This window comes from Lepidochelys kempii, chromosome 7 (genome assembly GCF_965140285.1).
Source record: "Lepidochelys kempii isolate rLepKem1 chromosome 7, rLepKem1.hap1, whole genome shotgun sequence".
Lineage (NCBI taxonomy): Eukaryota > Metazoa > Chordata > Testudines > Cheloniidae > Lepidochelys > Lepidochelys kempii.
In genome coordinates this window covers 112,702,562-112,728,041 of record NC_136386.1, presented here as the reverse complement: position 1 = coordinate 112,728,041, position 25,480 = coordinate 112,702,562, and the positions used below count along the sequence as shown (strand labels likewise).

The 25,480-nt window shown below is 42.8% G+C and overlaps 1 protein-coding gene across 11 annotated transcripts in view; it reads left to right on the top strand.

Annotated features, from left to right (window-relative positions):
* The window catches only part of ATRNL1 (attractin like 1), a 1,086,620-nt gene that overhangs the window by 184,747 nt on the left and 876,393 nt on the right, over nucleotides 1–25,480 (top strand). For all 11 annotated transcript variants that reach the window (XM_073354269.2, XM_073354267.2, XM_073354264.2 and 8 more), the window contains exon 11: nucleotides 22,042–22,196. In XM_073354269.2, coding sequence (XP_073210370.2) covers nucleotides 22,042–22,196 — 155 coding nt within the window. The remainder of the gene's footprint in view (nucleotides 1–22,041; nucleotides 22,197–25,480) is intronic.

The window sequence follows — 25,480 nt, the reverse complement described above, 5'->3', positions numbered from 1 at the left end:
GTGTTGATTAAGGCTGGGCTTGGCAGAATTTGATTTTTATTTTTTTCTAATGTCAACAATTAATATACATTTTCATTTTCAAGATTTTTACTTTCAATTTGTAACTATTTTTACAGTTGTTGGAAATTGATGGGGAGGGTTAGGGTAGCAGAGAAAGTGGTGTTGCAGTAGGATCTCAGCACTGACAGCAAGGCTGCAAGGGACTCCCAGCATGGCAGAAGGGCCTAAGAGACCAGGACACAAGGTGCAGGGGAGGCAGTGATTGTGGCCCAGTGGAACAGAGACCTCCGGCCTGGACTGCACGGAGGAAGACTAGCCCCTGGTTATAAGGTGCTGCTGAATAGTTCCTGCCAGGGACAGCTCCCACAGTCCTGGCTGGTGACTGAGTAAGCGGGGCTGCGACAGCTGAGACAACAGGGCTGGGGGCTTGTCGTCGTCCTCTGCTCTGTCCTACTAAGACCACATACTTCCCTACCCCTTATGCTTGCAGGGATGGGGTGTCACTGGCTCTTCAGCTGTTCAGGGAACTCTTTGCAGTCCCGCTGTCACAAGACTGAGTGAGCAAGGCTGCAGAGAGCAACTTGTGCTGCCGCAGAACTGGTGACACCCAATCCCTGCAGGTACAAGATGTGCGGGGAGGCACTCTGGCCAACTGTTACCGAGTGATATGGTTTTTTCGTCAGTTCAGCATGTCAGGTGACATGGATGTTTACCAACATATATTGATTTAAATTGAATCCTGCCAAGCCTAGTTAACGCCTTTGGGTGCTACGGTAATACAGATATTAATAATAGTTTGTTTAGGATGATAACAGTGAGCTCAGTCACATTCAGTATCTTCCTATTTCACTTTTCTGGAGTAGGTGTGCAGGGAGGGTGATGGCAGCACGGGGTTTTCCTCCCTTTCTCTTTCCTTTTCCATTTTCTCACACCCATCTTTCCCCCAAAGAACAGCTGACCGCATTTCTGCATGTTGGCTTCAGTGCAGTTGACTGCATCTGTAACTCCATCAGAAGCACAATTGATCATATCTTGAACCGTCACCATGCTATTCTGCCCCATGCAGCTTTAAGCAGGTGAAGGTGATCGTTCACAGAGAGAATTTTTCTTCTCTCTGAGAATCCCAGATTTGTAAGCTGCAAAGAACTAGTAAACTGTGGTCCTCTCGTCGTATTAGAGAGACGAGGAGGGATGGCTGTTGTGAAGTGTTGCTACTGCTTGGGACTCACTGGCTGACAGCCCTCCCTAGCCACTCTCACAGTCTGGATTATTTCCCATTCCTGCTTGTATCTGTGATGGAGTGTAGATGGGGATGAGATAAGTCCTGGCAATAAGACTGAATGTGCAGTGCACTCAGACAGCAGTCTTACAGGTGTGCGAGTACTGCCCATCACCTTGGTGTGTGTATCCCTTCATTGGCAGGAGGCTGGTGTTGCTGTTTAAAAGAAACTTCTGTGGTGCTGCAATGAGAGAGGCTGGGACTATTCTTCTCTGTGTTAGATTTAAAATAACAGGGCACCAGCCATATCAAGACTATTGGCAGCTGTGTGATTTTTAGTCTCCAGTTGATGGCTTAATAATGTCTATTAATCTTCATGGTTGTAATTTATAGATTGATGATGAATGAATTCAGCAAAATGATCAGTTTGAGGGAATTACAATACTGATGAAGATATCAACTTGATTTAAAAATATATTAATATAATTGATGGTGTACTTATACGGTATTTAAAATTAATTACACATAGTATGATGATATAATTATGTGCCAGATATGTTTAGGGTGAAATTCTGCACCATGTGTTTTGATATCAGTGTGGTGTACAGTGTGGCCCTGATTCAGGATAACACTTAAGCATGTGCTTAATAGGTACCTCAGTTAAATTAATATTCTGTTTGTAAGCTTGATGCTTTTATTTATCAGTCTGTCCCTCAAGTTTACTGTAATTTATTAATGCTGCTTATGTGTTCTATGCACAAACTGACCTTTGAGTTTTTCACCTCAGAGCTGTTTCAAGATCAAGCTCTATATCTGAACATTTTATTCCTCCAATTTAATATTTGCCCTGGGCATTACTGGCTTCATTTAAAGGACAGAAGGTTTGCTTTCGGGTCAGCTTGTTGGAAATGTTAAGAAACATGTGAGTTTGATTTGACTGCAGAATCTGTATTTTAAATGCCACTAGCTTATGGCAATTTGGCAACATTACAAGAAGAATTTTTTCTCCCTTTTTAAGCGACCACATTCATAATACTATCTTATTGTCATCATTTTTCCACTGGCTTATGAAAGGAAAATAATATCATAGTCTCTTTTATTTGAGGGAACATTCAGTAATACAATGCAAGCATTAGTGATATTTTTTAATACAGATGAGAGAGCTTTTTAATAAGACTTCCAAGGTTCTATAGCTATTTTTTGTTAAATTATAATAATTTGGGGCATTATAATGTCAAAGAATTACCGTGACTAGTTAATACAATGTAGCACTGTCTTTTGCTTACACTTCTATAAAATTATCTCCATATTTAGTCTTTATTTCATGTACACTATATATATATGAAAATATATAAATATAAATAAATAAATAAATGTGGGTTTATATAAAATACGGAATTCTACCTATTGAAAAATGTGCTGTGGCTCACTCCAGTGTATTTGTGTTAATGTGTATAAGACTATTGAAAGATGCTGGGCCTTACTGATGGCAGTTATGGAAAGAATAAGTGTGAAGGGCCAATCTTAGTCAATGATACATTGTGCACATCGCGGCTTATCTTGGGAAATTAGCTACTGCTAATTTTTCAAGTTCATCTATGTGCGTTGTTCACTTTTGGTATGTATGTGTGTGCAGAAGGCAAGAACAAGTTCTTTTTTGTGAGTGTGTATGTCCATTACACTGTAGGTGTCTGCATGCCTCATCAGCACTGATACCAGACAGCTTTTCCTAGTAGTACCCAGGCAGCGACCCTGCCAATTGCGAAGTGACTCATGCTGTGAAGTGAGGGTATAAAGGGCAGTTTCCCTGCAGTTCCTTTTCACCGTCTGTGGTTGGAGCATTACTGTTTCTTGTGAGCTACTTACCTACCTTTTACTCTTCTGCCCCTTGACACTCAAAAATCTTTATTTTCATTGTGGTTTTAGATTTCTTTTAACTTCTTATAATCTTGCTTTGAGTTTCACTTAGAAGGCCTCTGAGCACTGCCAGTCAGACCCGAGCCATCAATTTCAGGGACTATCAAGATAAGCTATTTTGTCAGCTGTGACAGAGCGGTCATCCTTAATTCCTGTGAGTCAACAGCCCATGTCTGTGCTGATCGTGCAGGAGGCTTGTGCAGTGGCCAAAGATTTACTGTACCTGACAGTACTGCCCTCCCTCTTGCTGCAGATTGAGTACTCATAGAATCATAGAATATCAGGGTTGGAAGGGACCCCTGAAGGTCATCTAGTCCAACCCCCTGCTCAAAGCAGGACCAATTCCCAGTTAAATCATCCCAGCCAGGGCTTTGTCAAGCCTGACCTTAAAAACCTCTAAGGAAGGAGATTCTACCACCTCCCTAGGTAACGCATTCCAGTGTTTCACCACCCTCTTAGTGAAAAAGTTTTTCCTAATATCCAATCTAAACCTTCCCCATTCTTGTCCAGGCTTAGTGCAGCAGTCAAGATAATAGGCACTGGAGCACTGTAGTAGAGTAGTGCACACCTCAGCCCCGGTGCCAACTCCTGACTTATCTTCTGGGCCAGAACCAGGTCCTCCATCCCAAATGATACCAGTGGCTAAGAAACCTGTTATGCTTCCTCTGACATCATGTCGGTACGTATCCAGATTGCAATCTCTAAGGACCCCTCCCGGTACTCTACCACCCTGGCTCTTGAAATATTCTGATTCCTTGTCAGATTGAGATAAAATTTCAAGCATTCTGGTACTGAGATTCTAGAGCTACTTTCTGTTCCTGTTCCCATGCTTATCGGCGTGGTTCCAAGAGGACTTCTGCTAGAGACTGGATGGTTGGGTCGGATGTGCCTGGGGCCCAGTACCGTACCAGCCCCTGCAGTGGCCCTCTTGGATGCATTGTTGGGTGTCTCCAACATCCAGATCTACTTCACCGCTCCCCAACGGCTCTAGAACAGTTTGCATAGTGGGGGTGCTGAGAACTGTTGAACCAAACCATAAACCTTGTATATAATGGAAACCACTTCAAGCCAGGGGCTACGGTAGCACGCCTAGTTCCTGCAGCTATGCAACTCCCTCACACAGGTTGATCTTCCAGGAGGGAGCCTTCTCCTGTCAGTACTGATAGACTATTGTATTAACTTAGTTGGAATATATGGGATAAAGGTGTTAACGTAAGTTAGTTGCTGTCCATTAAACAGTGTTAAACAAGCAATGGGGCTTGGTATACAAAGACATTAGTCTACTTAGCACCATGGCAAACATGTTGTTAAAAATCCTTTTAACACTTTATTAATAATACAGAAAAGAAGGAAAAATAATTAAAGCATTTGGAATGTAGAGTATTAAATAAGGTTTTCATTTTAACATCTCTTGTTCCCTTTTCCTTTAGTTGTAGACAGTTTTTAGAAGGAAAAAACCTCCACCCTGTTTGACAATCTCTTAAATGTCATTGCTACGGTTATAGTTGAAGTTCAGTCTTAGGAGGTAAAGCCTCCTTGTTTGACTCTTGATTTCGATGGAATCAAAGATGATGAGAACTGTTATCCCAGGTGGTGGTTGTGATCCTGCTGGAGCTGGTAGGGAATGTGATGTCATCTGGGTCCCCCTCTCTCTGGCCTATTTTGGTCAGGTCACCACTCAGGATCAGGGTGATGAAGGCCCAGGGTCCTAGGAAATGCTGGGGATGGCAGCCATGATAGTGAAGCTTGCTCCAGTAGCCTCTGTCAGTTCTTTCCATCTGTTTTCCTTGTTGTCCTTTCCCCACAAAATCTTTCTTCTAAAGACCCAAAAAGGGAGTGATGGATACAATAGTCAAACCCCTCATTATTTTATCTACCAGTTAGGCCTAATTATCTGACACACCAATTTTCGCTCATTCACTTCTGGCTCCACATCTCCTGGTATTTAACCAGCATAATTTTAATACAATCTTTGAATTATGTCAACATGGCCTTTTTGGTTTAGATGAATTCAGTTATTTTGTCTCCCTTTCATATCTTTTCCCATCATCATTTGTTGTTATGGGTTATTGTAATATCTTCTGAACTTTTGCATATTTTGCACAGTTCAGCTCACAATTTAAGTAAATTCGTAGGCCCAGTTGTCACATCAGAAACATCAGTCAGAACTAGAATATTTTCTCTCTTGTCTCCTGTGCAGGCATCCTCCTTATTGCCTACTGAGGACTTTGTATCAGAGGCTGCTGCCCCTGAGGGCATCCTTGTCTCCTGATGAGGAGCTGGTACTACAGGCGACCACCCCAGTCCCAGGCGACTTTAAGGTGCATCAGGAGATCCTCAAAAGAATGGCAGCCTCCCTGGGTATTCATGTAGCACTAATGGAAGACAATACCCACAAGCTCATTGACATTCTCCATCCCACTGGGACAGGGAAGGTTGCCTTGCCCAGAAATAAGGCCATTATGCAGCCAGCCAAAACAATCCGGCAAACCCATTCCTCCATTTCCACTAATTGCTACAAGATTGGAACAAAAAAGATAAAGTTCCATCTCCTGGGGTTGAGCAGTTTTATTTACATCCCACACCTAGGTCATTAGTGGTGGCTGCAGGGAATGAGAGGAGCTGACAGATCAGAGCTAAGGTTACCCTAAGAATAAAGATGCCAAGACGTTATGGCTAGAAAAAATATTCTACAACATCTCTGCAGTTCTGCGTTGCCAATTATAGTGCTCTGTTGTCTTAGTATGACTCTTCAAACTGGGAAGCAATATCCTAGTTTGCTAGTAAACTACTAGAGGATTCCAGGGAGCAGTTCCAGTCACTTGTTGCAAAGGAATGCCTTGTGTCTCATTCAGCTTTACAGGATTCTTCGGGTACAGTGGGTTCTGCAGCCAGAGCCAAGGTGATAGTGGTGACTACGCACAGAGCATCCTGGTCACTGGCCTCTGGGATTCCTGTGGAGGTACAACAAGGTACTGAGTACCTCCCTTTTGAAGGCTTTGTCTTGTACTCTAAGACAGATGAGGCTCTGCACACACTAAAGGACTCAAGGAGAGTACTCAAGTCCTTAGGCCTCTATGTGCCCATGACAAAGAGGATGAAATATTGCCTGCAGTACCAGCTCAGACAACAATATTATGCTTTCTGGCAGCCTGACCAGTCCATGTGGAGGTGTAAAGGTCACACAGGAGGATGTTCATGCCCTTTACTTCCTTGCTCTCTTTTTCTTGGCAGCCACAAGCCTCCAAGCAGCCATTGTCGATGATGAGGACAGTATCCTATCCAACCTGTATCTTATGGACCCTTCTCCATCTCTCTGGGACAAGTTGTCACCTTTTCTCTGGACTTGTCAGTCCACCACCTTGGACAAGTAGGTGCTAAGAATGGTGGAATCGGGATATACCTTCCAGTTTCTTTCTATCCCCCACTTCCAACCCTCTGCTCCTGCTTCAGGGGCCCCTCTTATGTGTCTGTGCAAACACAAGAAGTACAGACTTTATTCTTTGGGAGTGATAGAGGAGATGCCCTCATTTCATCAGGGCAGGAGGTTTTATTCCAGATACTTTCTGATACCCAAAGCAGCTCTCAGACCCATTTTGGGCCTTCAGAACCTCAACAAATACATCAGGAAGTTGAAGTTCTGCATTGTATCCCTGGTTACAGTTACCCTTTCCCTAGATCTAGGAGAACGGCATGTTAACTTACTGGATGCCCACTTCCATATGGAAATCTATCCTGGCCACAGGAGATTCCTGAGGTTTGTTGTAGGAGGTGACCATTACCAGTTCACTATCCTGCCTTTTGACAAATTATCCACTCTGAGGGTACTTACCAAATAAATGGTGGTAGTGGCTGCTTTCTTATGCAAAAGAAATGTGTGTGTATCCTTATCTGGAAGACTGGTTGTTTTGTGGATGATCCATACATCATGTGCAAGTCGCTGTCCAGAAAATAACTGTCTGTTCAACATCCTGGACCTAAAGTGAAACAATTAGAAAAGTCAACTTCTGTGCACTTGCAGAGGATAGAATTAATTGTAATAGAATTAGTTTTGGCTTCAATCTCCTCCAGGGCTTTCTAGTTGCTTGCTAGTTCCCAACTATATGGGACTTCTCAGCATCCCTCAGTACCACCCTGAGATCACTGAGAGGAATTGTCTGTTTCTTGGGGATCATGGCAGCACGTACATTTGTCACTCCCCATGCTGGGCTGAACCTCTCTGATTCATCACCTAGACACGCCAGTGCGAATCCCAGAGAGGGTTCTGTTATCTCTCATCTGGAGGATGAGCTAAGACTTCTGCAGGGGAGTCTTTTTCACCCCTTCTCTCCTTTTCAAGACTTCAGTAATGGACACATCAGCATTCACGTGGGGAGCGTATGTCAGTGACCTTTGAATTCAGGGATGTGGACTGCATATGAGGCCAAATTGGATGTAAATATTCTGGGTATGCCAGCACTTCACATTCAAAGTAAGACTGTTCAGACAACACCACTGCTGACTTTTCTGTGAAGGAACAGGGAGGAGCCATATCAGTTGGCCTCTCCCAAGAGGTTATCAAGCTGTGGAACTTGTGTATTTGGAGCTCAGTTACTCTCAAAGGGTCTCACCTGCATGGGGACCAAAACAGCCTCAAAGATTGTCTGAGCAGAGCATTCAGTCTGGATAACACATGGTCCCTCTGCACGAACTTGCTAGCCTTGGTGTTATGCGAAGGGGGTTTCTTTCTGTGGACCAGTTTATGACTCACCAGAATAGGAAGCGTTCCAGTTTTTGCTCCAGGGTGAGCCCAGGATTAATATCAGATGCCTTCCTGTTTCTGTGGAACAAAGAGTTCCTATATGCATAACTGCCAATAACCCTGGTTTTCAGGGTGATCCTCAAGCTCAATAAAGATCATGGCAGGATGATCCTTATGGCCCCAGCCTGGCTGAGACAGATGTGGTATTCAAAACTGTAAACTATCCACTTGAGGACCTGTGCTGTTACTAGTAAACAGAGACCTGCTGTCATCTAACTGTAGGTGAGAAAAATCATCTTAAACAAAGATTGTATCTTGCTAGGTTACGTTTTCGACTTTAGGATACATGTTTTCACTGTATTTGTTTGTAAATATTTCTACCTTGGCATCACTTAATCCATGCATTTTTGTTAATAAACTTGTTTTGCTTTTGTTAGAAATCTTCAGTGCTGTATAAGTTCAGTAAAGTGTGTGCTTCTAGAAAGCTAAAAGGTTGGCGTATTATACTGTCTCTGTAAAGGCAGTGAACCTAACACTTCCTTTGTGAGGGTCCAGTGAGAGGGATTGAGCCCTTTCTTTGTGAGGGTCCAGTGAGAGATACGAAGGTCAGCCTGCAAGGAGTAACCTGGTTGGACAAAGCCAGGGTGAGGCTTGTGGGCTGTTGGCTGGCTGCTGGGGTCACAGCTCTGGGTAAAAGCTGCACAGCCACAAGACCCCCAGGGTTACAAGGCAGACAGTGACTGAACTCATTACTGGCCTGGGTGAACCCCAAAAAGTCATACATGGCAGGATGGTTTTTACTTACCTCATCATGACCATATCTGCGAGGGGACTAAATAGCCCATCAAAGACCCAACACCTTCCTGGATTTGAATTTGTTGTTGTTGTTTGTGCTTATGGGCCCTCTCTTTGAACCACTGGCATCGTGCTCTCATTTTTAAACCTGTCAGTGGAGGTTGCCTTCCTGGTGGCCATCACCTCCTGTGGGGGGTAGGTGAGCTGAATGCATTGGTAATTGATCCACTGTACATGGGTTTGTACAGTGACAAGATGTAGTTGAGACCACACATCAACTTCCTTTTGCATGCTTTCAACAGATATCGTGCACTGTCTGCACAATCAAGAGATGATGTAAATAAAGATAAGGCAGTCCTACAGTACCTCTTCTGATGACTCTGAACTCTACCACCTGGGGTAACAGCTTGAGAATCACCTACAGTGTTATAAGCATATGGAAGCACTCGAAGAAAAAATGGTTACATACCTTTCCATAACTGTTGTTCTTTGAGAAGATGGGGCGGGGTGACTCTGCCTTTATACACTCACTTTGCAGCACGAGGGCTCAGAGATGGCTAGGGTTGCCCCTAAATGTTCTGGTAGGGAAAGCTCTCCAGCACCATTTAACAAGGTGTGCACACATCTTCAGTGTAATGGACTTATGCAACACATCTCAAAGAATAGCAGTGACAGAAAGGTTAAGTAAACATTTGTTTTCAGGAATTAATTGTAACATTGACTGTCCATTTATATATAGTACATTATCTTTTGTGATATTTTTGAAAGTTTTCCTTTCCTTTTTAATTCTGTATCCATTTATAGCAGTTATACCACATTACAAGTGAACACTTACCCACAGTTACCACACAGTGGCCTCTGAGATATTGTATAATTTTCTTACACTTATGGTGTAAAGTAACTGGATTTCAGAATACCACATTGTGGTATCTTTGGGTAAAACTTGACTTTTTATTGGCAACTTTTGAAGTATCATTGTTAGTTTTTAGCTTTATAGCACCAACATTGTGCCCGGAAGGTAACATACAGGTATGAAGACAAAGCAATTTATGCTCTAGGGCACTTACACTGTAAACAGATAACATACAAAGAAGGCAGGAGGTTGAAATGGAACAAAGAGAAGCATTGAGATTGATGTAAAAGTTAAGCTCAAGTCTTGTTAGTTTCTCAACATCTGCCTGATATATGTAGGAGAACACAGGGATCCTTTTTAAAAAAATTTTAAAGTGAATTTGAGGATGTGGAGGATGAATACAGGAGCCAACACTTACATAAGTTTCAGTGGGCACAAAACCCAAAAACATTTTAGCTTACCGTTTATTCTGAACTTTGCTATCTTTCCATCCCAAAATTGCCTACTTCCAGAACAAAACTGTTGGCAAAAGACATGTTTTTAAGACTGAGGTCTGGTATGTGTAGAATGCTATGTAGTGAGCAAGTGCTGCAAGTACTGAATTGCCCTCATCTGCCTTGAAATCACCAGTACCAGGGCTGATCACACCTTGCAGGATCGAATCCATACTGTAGTTTATAAACAACAATGGACTGTAAGAATAATTTAGTTTATTCTGTACCCTCATTTCCAGGGTTTAATATCTTGGCCATTTCATTTTGTTGATAAACGTGGCATAACAATAGTAGGTTTCTATGTGTTTTTTATTTAAATATTTTATTGGATTTTAAATGTGGGGACACACACCAAAAATCAATTAATACTATTATATAACTATGAAAAAGAAGATATTGGACTAGATTCATACGTCTATCAAAACTGCTTTGCTGCTGCTCTAGTAGCCTTAAACCCAGCCTCCCAGTGCACGGGAATTTTCTGGTGGTATAGGTCCTTGTAGTACCTTTTGTACCACCCTTACTCTTGACTTCTGGTGTAAGGGACGTGGTTGAGGGATCTCTCTGGCTAATCCCCAGATACAAGAAAGCCCATTATAGTCTGTTTGTAGCTGTAGATAATATAGATCAGCCTTCAGTCTGGAGAATATAGGGCAGAGAATGAAGAATATGGTGGTACACATAAATGGAGTAGTGGGGATTTCAGCCACAATACCTGGTTTATCATCTTCTCTCTGACGTATTTGCACCTTTTCCCACGCTACCCCGTCCTTACCATGCCCTCCCTAAACCTGTTCTGCTAGCCACCTCTCACCTTATTCAGGTACCTCCTAAAAACTAACTTTTGCTGTCTGACCTATGAAAAATTAGGGGAGGGAGTGGGGAAAAATAAAAGGAGCATGACCATTAAGATGTGTACGTGCCTCTTTGAGCTGAGTAAGCATGTGATCTTATTATTGTTACCCTTGTTCTTATACTACTTTTCCTGCTTTTTTTCATGTTTATAACCCTATTTGTAAGTATTTAAAGTTGCTACCACCACCAAACTAATACTGGTTACTGGGGAAGAGCTGTTTGGACGCATCTTTCCCCCCAAAATACTTCCCAAAACCTTGCACCCCACTTCCTGGACCAGGTTTGGTAAAAAGCCTCACCAATTTGCCTAGGTGACTACAGACCCAGACCCTTGGATCTTAAGAACAATGAACAATCCTCCCAACACTTGCACCCCCCCTTTCCTGGGAAATGTTGGATAAAAAGCCTCACCAATTTGCATAGGTGACCACAGACCCAAACCCTTGGATCTGAGAACAATGAAAAAGCATTCAGTTTTCTTACAAGAAGACTTTTAATAAAAATAGAAGTAAATAGAAATAAAGAAATCCCCCCTGTAAAATCAGGATAGTAGATACCTTACAGGGTAATTAGATTCAAAACATAGAGAACCCCTCTAGGCATCTAGCACATTTTGGACACTGATAAATAATGATAAAAGCAGTATAATGTATTGAAAAATATGTTGGCCATAAAATATTAAGTTGTTAGGCCAAAATTATTTAAAAGGTGAAGCTAATTTTAGGTTGGCGAAACACACTTGTGTGTGTTTCGTGCTCTATCTGCAAAATTTATTCATTATAAATAACAAAACAAATGCAACCCACACTTAGTTAAAAAATATGGAGGCTAAAAGTGGAAGCAGTTTGAAAGGTATGGCTTTGCTTACGGATGTGCTGACTTATTCTCTTTTATTAGCATCACAGAAAAAAAATTAGGTACTGCAGGTAGTCATTACTGTCTTCTTTTATGGTATTTTTACAAAAAAGGGTTTTTGAAGGGCAAGATTCTGTATTTAGGTTCAACACCCACCTCCCAGCATCTTTCCGCACAATAATTTTTATCTTTGTTTAATTATGTCTCTAATTTTTTAGTCGATTGACATGATATCAAAGCAGTGAGACATACTGTCACATAAGGGATTCACAATGATGTAAAAATGATGGTAAAAACATCAGTGCACCCCTAGGGAGACTGTGTTATGCAATTAGAAAGAAAGAAAAAATGTTAGCTCAGAGCAATGTTAATGTGAAGTTTAATGGCAAAACAGTTTCATTATGTATTTATGCAGAGTACAGTAATGTAATTCATTGTACAGGTCTGATCAAGCAACCTCTTTGACTACTTACATGGATAAGGGTTTGTAGGATCGGGCCCTGGGATTGGAGGCAATGTAGAGGAAATTCCTTACTGGCGGTCTTATCCGCTCCCACAAAAGACCCTGGTGCTGCTCCTGTTCTGAGTTGAGGGTATAAAAAATGGAGCTGCCACACCTACCCTTCTATTTCTTCTTACTGTTTGTGCTCAGTGGTCAGAACATTCTGTCAGTTGTTCCTCTGAACTTCCAGTTAGTATTTTTTGCTAGTTTATGTTCTTCGAATGGGCCTTTCTTTCTCTTTCTCTCTTGCTTTCTCATTAGTAAATCAGGTTTCAGAGTCGTAGCCATGTTAGTTTGTATCAGCAAAAAGAACAAGGAGTACTTGTGGCACCTTAGAGACTAAAATTTATTTGGGCATAAGCTTTTGTGGGCTAAAACCCACTTCATCGGATGCATGCTTTTCATCGGATGCAGGCAGTGGAAAAAGCATGCATCTGATGAAGTGGGTTTTAGCCCACAAAAGCTTATGCCCAAATAAATTTTAGTCTCAAAGGTGCCACAAGTACTCCTCATTCTTTTTATTAGTAAATCAGTGGACTCTGGGCTGTGCCAGCTACTGGGGGAACCTGTGCCTATATCTCCCAGCTTCAAACCTTGTTCTGGGAGTTGCAAACTGGTGTCTGTGAGTGACCCTCGCTCTTGTTGCCTGAACTGCTTGAGTGTGGGTCAGCTCAAGGACAGATGTCTATTTTGCTCAGGCTCCAAGACAAAAAGGGCAAGATGCTAAGAGTAGAACACGTCAGCTACATCATTGTGGAGGTCACCCTTTACCCTGCATTGCTACTGCCTCAATCTGTTAGAGGGATTCCTATCTGTCTAGGAATGCTCCTCCAGCCCTACCAGAAGGCAGAGAAAGGAGGAGATACACTGCACCAGGGCATTCCTCAAAGAGACCTAAATTCTCAGAGCTCTCTTGGCCTCCAAAGCTAAAGCAAGATATGGTTTCTGCATCATCAGAATCCTCAGTGCAGGACTCTTTGGCCTCGGATTCTAGCCATGCCAGTTCCAAAGGTACAGCTCAGCCCTTTGGCTTGCTGCTCTGTGACACCACTCCATAATTGTTCGATCAGGGCAGAGCCATTGACTCTGTTTCACAAGCCAGGACTGTTGAGGGCTGCTGCTTTTCCTAGAGAAGGCACTAGAGTGGTCACCCTTGATCACAGCAGAACAAAGGCCTGTCTTGATACCACAGGCCGACAGAGCTGAGAAAGATCTCATGAGCCTGTTGGTACTGCCCTCACCAGCTGCTCAGACTGATAGTGTCTTGCTGGAGCTGCCTCATGAAGTGCATGTGTTGCCTTCAGTGTTTGGGTCTGCTATGGTACCAGCATCTTCAGGTCTGGTACAGCAGCCATTGATTATGAAGCCAGCTCAGAGACCAGCAGTAAGTGCTGTGCCTCAGTGCATGGTGCTGATAGCCAGGAAGCCTTTGATATGACTGTTATCATAGAATCATAGAACTGGAAGGGACCTTGAGACGTCATCTAGTCCAGTCCCCTGCACTCAAAGAAGGACTAAGTATTATCTAGACCATCCCTGACAGGTGTTTGTCCAACCTGCTCCTAAAAATCTCCAATGACGGAGATTCCACAACCTCCGAAGGCAATTTATTCCAGTGCTTAACCACTTTGACAGTTAGGAATTTTTTCCTAATGTCCAACCTAAACCGCCCTTGCTGCAATTTAAGCCCATTGCTTCTAGTCCTTTCCTCAGAGGTTAAGAAGAACAAATTTTCTCCCTCCTTCTTGTAACAACCTTTTATGTACTTGAAAACTGTTATCATGTCCCCTCTGAGTCTTCTCTTCTCCAGACTACACAGACCCAATTTTTTCAAACTTCTCTCATAGGTCATGTTTTCTAGACCTGTAATCATTTTTGTTGCTCTTCTCTGCACTTTCTCCAATTTATCCACATCTTTCCTGAAATGTGGCACCCACAACTGGACACAGTTTCCCAGATGAGGCCTAATCAGCGCGGAGTAGAGAGGAAGAATTACTTCTCGTGTCTTGCTTAGAATACTACTGATAATATATCCCAGAATGATGATTGCTTTTTTTTGCAATAGCATTACACTGTTGACTCATATTTAGCTTGTGATTCACTATGATCCCCAGATTCCTTTCTGCAGTACTCCTTCCTAGGCAGTCATTTCCAATTTTGTATGTGTACACCTGATTGTTCCTTCCTAAGTGGAGTACTTTGCATTTGTCCTTATTGAATTTCATCCTATCTACTTCAGACCATGTCTCCAGTTTGTCCAGATCATTTGAATTTTAATCCTATCCTCCAAAGCACTTGCAACACTCCCCAGCTTAGTATTGTCTGCAAACTTTATAAGTGTACTCTCTATGCTATTATCTAAATCATTGGTACTCTCACTCCCAATCTCCAATAATGCTATCTCTGATACCTTGCATTCCTGGTCTGGGGAGTACTCCTTCTCCTCTCCTATGTCTCCCAGTACAGGAATCCAGGGCATCCTCTAGGAATCATTGTTGCTCTCATAGGAGTTGTCTTGACAAGAGAAGATTGAGAGACTGAAGGGCTGAGTCTAAGCACACTTGGCCTCTGTTACCGTGCCAGCCCCATCACTGTCTCTACTGGATACCATGAGGGATGCCTCTGGATTCTAGATTATCATCTCCACTGCACTACAGAAGCTAGTCCCAGAGGAAGGAATACTGCCACCCGAAACTGATAGACCATTGGATGTCGGTACCAGCCAATTGCTACACTACTGAAATATATCCCCACGGGCAAAGTTTCCTTGTTACAGTACTGGTAGGCTGCTTGACTCCAATATCAGCCTTCACTGAGGGGCCAAGGCTCAGGATTGTCCGTTGTTGGCTTCAGACAGGCCTTATGCAACTGCATTTCTCAACCAGCCCCAACCCCCCCTTTGAATATGTCATCTTCCTAAACAGATGAGGCCCTGATACTGAAATCATCTTCTCTGGTACTGAATGACTTTAAGGCCTACCAGGCACTCCTGAGAAGGATGGCTATATAAATACAGCTTGTGAAAGAAAATCCTCACAAGATCAGACATTTTACACCCAGCTAGGTCATAGAAAGTTTCTCTTCTTATAAATGAAGCAGCTATGCAGCCTGTAAGTCTATTAAACTTTATAGCAAGCTCCAACATCTTTCATGCCAATGAAAAAGCTCACAGAGCACAAGTCCCAGATTCCCTCTCAGGTGTATGAGCAGTTTTATCAAAATGCCACACCATCCTCTCGAGTGGTGGCAGCAGAAAATAAAATAAACTTCCAAGACAGAGCAAAAGTGCCTCGTAAGGATAAGGATGCAAAAAAAAGTTGGACCTCTTTGGCTGAAAAATATATTCAGCAGAGGGATTAAAATGGTGCAAAGCAAGCTATCAGGCTCTGTCGATCTGTTGTGAATATTCATATTGGGATGCCATCTTGAAATTCCTTAATAAAACTTCCTGAGGACTTCAAGGCTCAGTGTCAGTCTCTCCTGGAGGAAGGTTATACAGTCACAAGGTCTGCTCTACATGCTTCTTTGGTTGCAGTGGACTCAGCTGCCAAAGTCATGGCAATAGCCGTAACCATGCACCATATACATGGCTCCAGGCTTTGCGAATTCTTGCCAAAGTCTAACAAACCACTGAAGATCTCCCCTTCAAGGGCTGTGATTTATTTTCCTTGAAATGGATAAGGCACTGCATACATTTAAAAGGGCAGTGTTGAAATCCCTGGGTCTCTCTAGATCAGCTGGGAAGAGAACAAAGTTTCACCCCCCACCCACATCCACTGCTTCCTCATCCAGGCAGTTGCATGCCTCTTAACAGCCTATTTGACTTCTTCCTCAAGGACAATATGTAAACTATACCAGATCTTACAAGCTTCCCCTCAGTCCCCATGAGACCACGCTGTCACATTTTCTAAGTGTGTGGCAGTCCATCACCTCCAACAATTGGGTGCTAAGCTTGGTGGAATTGGGATATACCCTCCAATTCCTGTCTTTCCCACCTTCCCTGTCCCTTTTCAGGGACTCTTCTCTCAAATCAGTTTTGAGGCAAGAAGAGTGGAATCTACATTCTCGGGAAACACCAAAGTACCCCTCTGAATCAGTACTTCCTAATACCCAGAGCAAAAGGGGATCTCAGGCTTATTCTGGACCTTTGGTACCTAATAAATAAATCAAGAAGTTTTGGTTCTGCATGTTCCCTAGCAACTATTACCCCTTCATTAGATCCAGGAGATTGGTATGCTGCCCTAGACTCAAAGGACGCATATTTCCATGCATAAAGCCATTCACCCTGGCCACAGGAAATTTCTCATGTTCATAGCAAGAGGGGACCAGTTTACAGTTATACCCTCTGGCCTATCATCTTCATTGAGGGTTTTCATGAAATGCATGGCAGTGGTGGCTCCATGCCTCCACCACTGGATGCCCAGATGTACCCGTACCAGGGTGATTGGCTTCTGTGGAGCTGCTCCCTTCATGGGGTGGAGAAATACATTAATGAAACACTCTAGCTGCTTAATGCATAGGTTTGGAATTAACAGATAGAAATTGACCATAGCACCCCTCCAGAGAATAGAATTTATCGGTGCAGTTCTGGATTCAATCCTAGGCAGGGCCTTTCTCCCGCCAGTAAGACTCCTAGCCATCCAAGACTTCTGTGTGCCCCTCAGACATCAGTGAGAAATTGCCTCAAGCTCCTGGAGCGTATGGTGGCATGCAATTACATGAACCCAAATGCCAGACTTCATCTCAGAGGGATACAGTCATGATTCAGGTCGGTGTACTGCCTTCAGATACATCACCTGGATGGACTGGTATGCATCCCTGGCAAAATCTTATCCTCACTGGATTGGTGGATGAGCCACAACAACGTCTGCAGGAGACTTCTTCTCCCTGCCTTTTCTTTCCATGACTTGAGTAATAGATGCTTCAGTTATGGGGTGGGGAGACCATCTGGGATTTTGGCAAGCTCAAAGCTTGTGGTCCAATCAAGAGATGGGACTGCACATAACATTCTAGAGCTACGGGCAAACTCCATACAGGGTCACCAGTTCCTACCCATTTACACAACAGAGCTGTCCAAATACTTGCCAATAACACCACATCAGTGTTGTGCATTAATAAGCAGGGGGGAAAGCCACATCAAAGAGCCTCTGCCAGGAGGCAGTCAGGCTGCGGAACTTCTGCATATAAAATTCCTTGTCACTTGTAGCATCACACCTGTGGGGGTTCACAATGTCATAGTAGACAGATTAAGCAAATTCTTCACCTTGCATCATGAGTGGTCCCCAAACACACTTATTCTAAGATCAGTGGTTCAAATAGGAGGAATCCTAACTGTGGACTTAATCACAACCCATCAGAACTGCTCCCAGTTCTGTCTGAGGGCAGGCCACAGCCCAGGGTCTATCTCAGGGGTGTTTCTTTTCCCTTGCGGCAAGGACCTGCTCGACTCCTATCCCCTTTTCCCAATACCACTTATTTCCAAGGCCATCCTCAAGGTGAAGCAGGACCAAGACAAAATGATACTCATTGTGGCACCCTGGGCATGACAACTGTGGTATTCAGACCTCTGCAAGCTGTCAGTCAAGAAACCTCTTCCCCAGCCTCCACTCAAGAACCTGATATCGCATGATCACAGTTGGGTGTTACACCCAAACCATCAACTTCATGGCCTCGTTCCTCAGTGGCTAGACCCTGAGGAGGCACTTTGTTATGAAATGTCTCACTTAATAGTAGGAACCTATCCACAATGGCTATTCGCTTTAGTAAGCGGAAGCAATTTTCTATCTGGGCAATTAAACATGGATTGTCCTTGGCCTATGCAGACTATGCTTCAAAAAACTTGGACTATTTGTGACACCTGAAAGAGTCAGGTTTGACTGTCAGCTCCATCAGGGTGCACCTGGCTGCAATTTCAGTGTTTCACTTCCATATCATGGGGAGGACTGTTTTTCTCTAAACCAATGACTACAGGTTCTCAAAAGACCTAGATGGGATGATTCCACCCATTAGCGACCCTGCTGCACATGGGGATTTGAATTTAGTTCTCAGTACTTATGGGGTTCCCCTTTAGTTCTCAGTACTTATAGGGTTCATTAGCTTCCTGTTTGGGGTTACACTTTTTAGCAAAGGTAGCTTTTTGGTAACCATCACAGCACGAGGAGAGTAGGAGAACTGCATGTCCTAGTAACAGGTTTCAGAGTAACAGCCGTGTTAGTCTGTATTCGCAAAAAGAAAAGGAGTGCTTGTGGCACCTTAGAGACTAACCAATTTATTTGAGCATGAGCTTTCGTGAGCTACAGCTCACTTCATCGGATGCATACCGTGGAAACTGCAGCAGATATTATATACACACAGAGATCATGAAACAATACCTCCTCCCACCCCACTGTCCTGCTGGTAATAGCTTATCTAAAGTGATCATCAAGTTGGGCCATTTCCAGCACAAATCCAGGTTTTCTCACCCTCCACTCCCCTACACACAAACTCACTCTCCTGCTGGTAATAGCTCATCCAATAATAATAAACAATGGTCACATAAACACCACCCTATACCGGAAACCTACTGACCGCTATTCCTACCTACATGCCTCCAGCTTTCACCCTGACCACACCACATGATCCATCGTCTACAGCCAAGCTCTGCAATAAAACTGCATTTGCTCCAACCCCTCAGACAGAGACAAACACCTACAAGATCTCTGTCAAGCTTTCTTACAACTACAATACCCACCTGCGGAAGTGAAGAAACAGATTGATAGAGCCAGAAGAGTTCCCAGAAGTTACCTACTACAGGACAGGCCTAACAAAGAAAATAACAGAACGCCACTAGCCGTCACCTTCAGCCCCCAACTAAAACCCCTCCAGCGCATTATTAAGGATCTACAACCTATCCTGAAGCATGACCCAACACTCTCTCAAATCTTGGGAGACAGGCCAGTCCTTGCCTACAGACAGCCCCGCAACCTGAAGCAAATACTCACTAACAACCACATACCACACAACAGAACCACTAACCCAGGAACTTATCCTTGCAACAAAGCCCGTTGCCAACTGTGCCCACATATCTATTCAGGGGACACCATCATAGGGCCGAATAACATCAGCCACACTATCAGAGGCTCGTTCACCTGCACATCCACCAATGTGATATATGCCATTATGTGCCAGCAATGCCCCTCTGCCATTTACATTGGTCAAACTGGACAGTCTCTACGTAAAAAAATAAATGGACACAAATCAGATGTCAAGAATTATAGTATTCATAAACCAGTCGGAGAACACTTCAATCTCTCTGGTCACGCAATCACAGACATGAAGATCGCTATCTTAAAACAAAAAAACTTCAAATCCAGACTCCAGCGAGAAACTGCTGAATTGGAATTCATTTGCAAATTGGATACTATTAATTTAGGCTTAAATAGAGACTGGGAGTGGCTAAGTCATTATGCAAGGTAGCCTATTTCCCCTTGTTTTTTCCTACCCCCCCCCCCCCGACGTTCTGGTTAAACTTGGATTTAAACTTGGAGAGTGGTCAGTTTGGATGAGCTATTGCCAGCAGGAGAGTGAGTTTGTGTGTGTGTGTGCCCGCCCCCCGGGGGGGGGGAAGGGGGGGTGAGAGAGCCTGATTTTGTGCTGGACATGGCCCACCTTGATTACCATGCACATTGTAGGGAGAGTGGTCACTTTGGATGAGCTATTACCAGCAGGAGAGTGAGTTTGTGTGTAGGAGGGGGGTGGAGGGTGAGAAAACCTGGATTTGTGCTGGAAATGGCCCAACTTGATGATCACTTTAGATAAGCTATTACCAGCAGGACAGTGGGGTGGGAGGAGGTATTGTTTCATGATCTCTGTGTGTATATAATATCTGCTGCAGTTTCCACGGTATGCATCCGATGAAGTGAGCTGTAGCTCACGAAAGCTCATGCTCAAATAAATTGGTTAGTCTCTAAGGTGCCACAAGTACTCCTTTTCTTTATGTCCTAGTAACAGAACCTCCATACGCTGTTTGTTTTCTTCCAGGACAAGGTATAGCTTAGGCCACATCCTACGTTTTTTCCCAAAGGAGAGTCTGATTTTCATCTCAACCAGTCATCTTTACAAAGAAGATTTACCAGTTTTCTTTACAAAGCTACATTTCCATAAAGACAAACAAAAGCTCCACCCTTTGGATGTTTGCCAAGCCCTGGCTTTTTATCTAGACAGAACCAAAGCCATTTTGGCTCTCTTCCCAACTGTTAGTTTCCCATGCATAATTAATGAGGAGACATACTGCAACAGCATAATGGCTCTCCAAGTGGATCACCAGCTGCACTGTCATGTTACAACACCCGTATGGAAAAGTCTGTGCATTCAGCCAGAACTCACTCAGCATCCACAGCCTTTCTGGGTAATGCCCTAGTAATGTAGTTCACAGTCCATGCCTTTGCTATTGTAGGGAAAACAGTTTTGCAGTCCCTTTTCCAATGAGACTCCTAGCCTCACCTTCCTGAAAACTACTTTGGAGTCACCTAGTCTAATGGAAATATTCAATCACTAAAAGAAGAAAGAGTGGTCACTCCTCTTTTGTAACTGTTGTTCTTTGAGCTATATTGTATATGTCTAGAGCCCTGTGCGGATACAAAAATGTGGATCCGCATTTGCCAAGATCAACCCATGATCCAACCAGCGATCTGCTAGCTGTCTTTTACCTGTATCTGCATCCGCACCTGCAGCAGCAGGCGGTCTCACAAGGGCTAGCAATGGGGGATGCGGGGGTGACTTGCAGGGAAGAGGCAGTGCGAGGGCGGGAACTGGGGGTAAGGGGCAGCACAGGGAGATTCAGAGGAGAAGGGGTGGCACGGCAGGGTGTGGGGGGAAGGGGCATTGCATCACGTGCTGCTTCCCAGGGGCTCACGAGCGACGGCACACGACAGCAGCAGTGCATGTTGCGTCACAGTGGGGTGAAGGGGTGGGGTGACAGGGCCCTGCCGCTCCAATCCCCATGGCAGGGGCAGGCCTGGGACTGGGAGCGCAGCCAGTGCTGCTGGGCCGGGCTATGGTAGAGAGGCTGGTGCTGTCCGAGGAGCCCAAGATGCTGGACAGGCAGCAGCACAGCGAGCGGGTGCTGGACAGCCCTGACTCCGACCTGCTGCCTGCCCCGAGCATGCTGCGCCCCCCCATGCGGGGCTCTACACATGTCCATTACATGACACACCCTCCATCCCCAATACTTTGGAGTCTTTCATCTAAGAGTCTGGTGTGAAGGAATTGAAAGGGGGGCATGGCAGCTTTGCACTTTGTACCTTTTGCTTGCACCATGAGCGACACCATAGTGCAGGCATGGCTGCCTCTGTGGGAGCCGCTAGAGGTAGGTCCCTGGCACCAGTGCATGAAATGCGCACACACCTAGCAGAATGGATATATGCAACATATCTGAAAGGAGAATAACTGTTCTTTCTCTAGCCAAAAAATTACGTGTGCACATGCTAATAGAAATGTTGGGTTAAAAGTTAATCTTTTTTTAGGCAAGCATATTTCCTGAGTAATTCATTAGGTGATCTAATTTTTTAGATAAATCAGTTGGTAAAATAAGAAAATGTATGTTATGATTTTGATTTTTTAAATTGAATTAGAAACCATTATTATGATATGAGCAAATTTATTATCTCAGAAATGATCAGCATATTTATATTATATTCACTGGGTACCCTACTTAACTTTACTGGTTTTCTTGTGTTTTATGTAGGAACCCTAGCTATAACTGTTATCTATTATAAAAGCGATAGGCTTTTAATATATTATAATGTATTATTTTATTCTTATATTTTCTAGGACTATTTTGAAAGAGAGTGGTTTTGCAAAGTATCTTCATTCAGCTGTCTTAATAAGTGGAGCTCTGCTGATTTTTGGCGGAAACACCCATAATGATACTTCTCTGAGTAATGGTGCAAAGTGCTTTTCGGCTGACTTTCTGGCATATGACATAGGTAGGTACTGCACATAAAATTTAATTATCGGGTGATGTTTAAGAATCACAGCCTTGATTTATGAAGCATATAAGAATTGATTCATAAAAGGTCTATGTATCTCTTACATTTGAACTATGAAAGTTTATAAGCTATTTTTTGTTAGGATGTGAGACAAAGCAGGTTTTTTTGTTTTTTCATTATTACGTTGTGTAGTTTCTTAGAAGTGGGATGCAAGCCAAAAAAATTATGTAAAACTGGACCAAAAGTGTCTTTGTATTTCTCAATGCTTAAAATACCCTCTCCTGCAAAATATAGAACACCACCATCTAGTACTTTCTCTTCATGTTAAGATCTCCGTGTCCAGGTTCAAAATCTTCCCTTGAAGTACTCCCTCGCTTCACCAGGAGTTAGCACACAAACCCTATTTTCAAATACATCACAACAATCTGTGAATTTCATTTGTATTAAAACCTTTACTTAACTAGAGAAACTAATAATTGTAACATTCAAGGTACTGCTGATTTATTTGTGATGTTAAAACTATAAAATAATAGACACATTAGAATAATTCAGATTTTGCTTAAAATACTCTTTGAAAGTGGCATGGAAAGTTTTGGGATTGATGCAGTCATGTTAAGTAACTCAGACCATGGTAGCATTACTACTGTATCTAAAAAAAATTGAGGTTATCTATTGTATTTCTGTGACAATATCAGAGTTTGGAAATTTTTCTTTAAGTTTTTCCTGTGTAGACTTTTTTTAACAAAAGTTAATTTTAATAGGAATAATATTAATAGCCTCTTTGTGGACAAACTTGTATCATGAATAGAAAAATCAAATTGCCAAAAAATAAATTGTCTTTTCAAGAAATGTTATATAAAACAAGGGGCTAATATTGAGTAGTGCTGAACAGGCTCAGTTGCTCCATTTTCCTAGGGGAATTGTGGGGACTCAGTATCTCACAGGAGGTATTCAGCAGCACATTTAGATTGAGCCACTAGATGTAACATATGAAATACTTATGCCCTTATTGTGAATCTGATTCTATGTTGTATTCTCTAATTCTGCTGCTGCTGCTCTTTGCTGATTTTTCCCACTGTGTTGCAGTAGCTTGAGGGGCTGCTGTCATTTTCATAAGCACCAGGGCTACATCAAAGGTACAGTAGCTGATCGGTGTAGTACAGCAGCTTCCCAGCCACACCTCATTTTCTTCATCCACACACCTCCTTCCTCCTGCTATACCAGCTATAGGGAGGGTGAGTGGTACAAGAGCACCCTGTGTTGAGAGTATGCAACCAGGGGATCACTATTTACATTAGGATGGGCTAACACTAACTCAAGCCATTTAAGCTGCTTGAGGGCCAGGATATGCATAGCATAAATCAGCATGGTAAATTTGCCACAAATATTCATCGGGGATGGTGTAGGTATACTTCGTCCTGTCTCGGCACAAGGGGCTGGACCAGATGACCTCTGGAGTCTCTGAATTTCAGTGATTTTTATGATCACACCAGAGGTTCTGATCTAATACGTTCATTTTCTGTTCAAAACTAAATGGAATTGTGCTCGTGGTAGCTGTGTTGGTTCTCATTGTGTAATAAGGCATTTATAAAACCCACCACTTACAGCTCTGAAGATGCTGCAAATAGTTAAAACAATTGCAAAAGTAAAATAGAAACCAATGGTTTAAAACACTAAATACAGATGTTAGTATTTAAAATATTGCTGAAAGTCAACTTTTTTTTCTGAATTACTCTAGTAAATACACTGAGCCTACTGCTGTGAATCATGAAACGTTTATAAAAGAGAACCCCTGAAGTCTGGGATTCACTATTATGGCATAAAGTTTCCCATAAATCATCATTAAGGAATACACCTTTCCTTCCATTTGGGCATTGAGGAAAGCTCTGAGTTTGGAAGAAAATTTTAAATATGGGTAGAACAGCCTGTTAAGTTTTCTTCCTCTTATGATTATTTCAACAATGGATTAATCAAAAGCCTGAATGCTTATTGGTATTCACTGTTTAGTGAATGGTTCTCACAGTGAGATGTCTGAATGTAAAAGGGAAAATAAAAAGAAATTGCCTAAAGAGAATATTGTGTTCATTTGTCCTGGACTGGCTTGTGACTTCACTGGAACAGACTGGCTGTGTTGGGACTCCTCAGGAAACAAGCAGCCTATCAAGTTAAGGAAATAGTTGATCATTTTGAAGAATCTCCATGAAAAGCAAGTCTTCTGCAGGAGAACACAGTGTTATGGATAGAGATAAAGAGAAGTGAGTGGATACTGAAATACCTCAGAAGAGAACCGTTTCCAGTTTTTGTTCAGACATGTGATTTAATTCCCTTCTGTTGCTATTAACAATCACTTTCATTATTCTGCCTCCTACAGACATTGTCAACTTGCTATTGTGAAATATTGCCGTTTACAGTAAACTTAGATGAACAGCTTCTTGTGCAACCAAAACAGCTACTAGAGACTGAGGATTGTGTGAGGAATTCGTGGGTAACTATACTCAAAGGCTGTGTCTATACTAGAGACCTTACAGTGGCACAGCTGCAAATGATGCAGCTGTGCTGCTGTAAGATCGCTCAAATAGCCACTCTATGCTGACACGAGAGAGCTCTCCCGTCGACATAATTAAACTACCTTAAATGAGCGGCAGTAGTTATGTTGGCAGGAGCTTCTCCCACCGACATAGCACTGTGCACACTACCACTTACGCTGCAAAACTTATGTTGCGCAGGGGGACGTTTTTTCACATTTCTGAGTGACATAAATTTTGTCAACATAAGTGGTAGTGTAGACATGTATAATCTCAGTAAAATGTCAGTCTCTAATTCACAAGGTTTCAATTTATAGTTGAATATCTCAGGGTGTAGCAGAATGTGCTGCTGCTGGTGCCATTGATGGAGGTTCTCTTATTGATCTCAAATGAACCAATGGTTTCTGACCTTCAAAAACATTTCTTCATATGGATTGCAGGTGTTTGTATTGGGCAGATGTATAAGCATAAAACCTTATTTTCAATGAGTATGTCTTTGACATTATGATGGTTTTATTCAGGTTAAAGAGCATGTATTAATCCATTGGCACTGGTGGTTGGTATTCACCAGATTTGTGTGTTTCTGCTCCCATGTTCTGGTAGTATAAATGATGAAAGATTGCTTTTTGCATAATAAATCCCATACCTGGAATTGCTAGACTGATAGAGATGTGCTTCCTTTCCATGTGCTTTAATTAGCCTGCATTTTGTCCATTAGGGAACTTGTAGCAAACCAAGGCATTAAGATTCTGATCT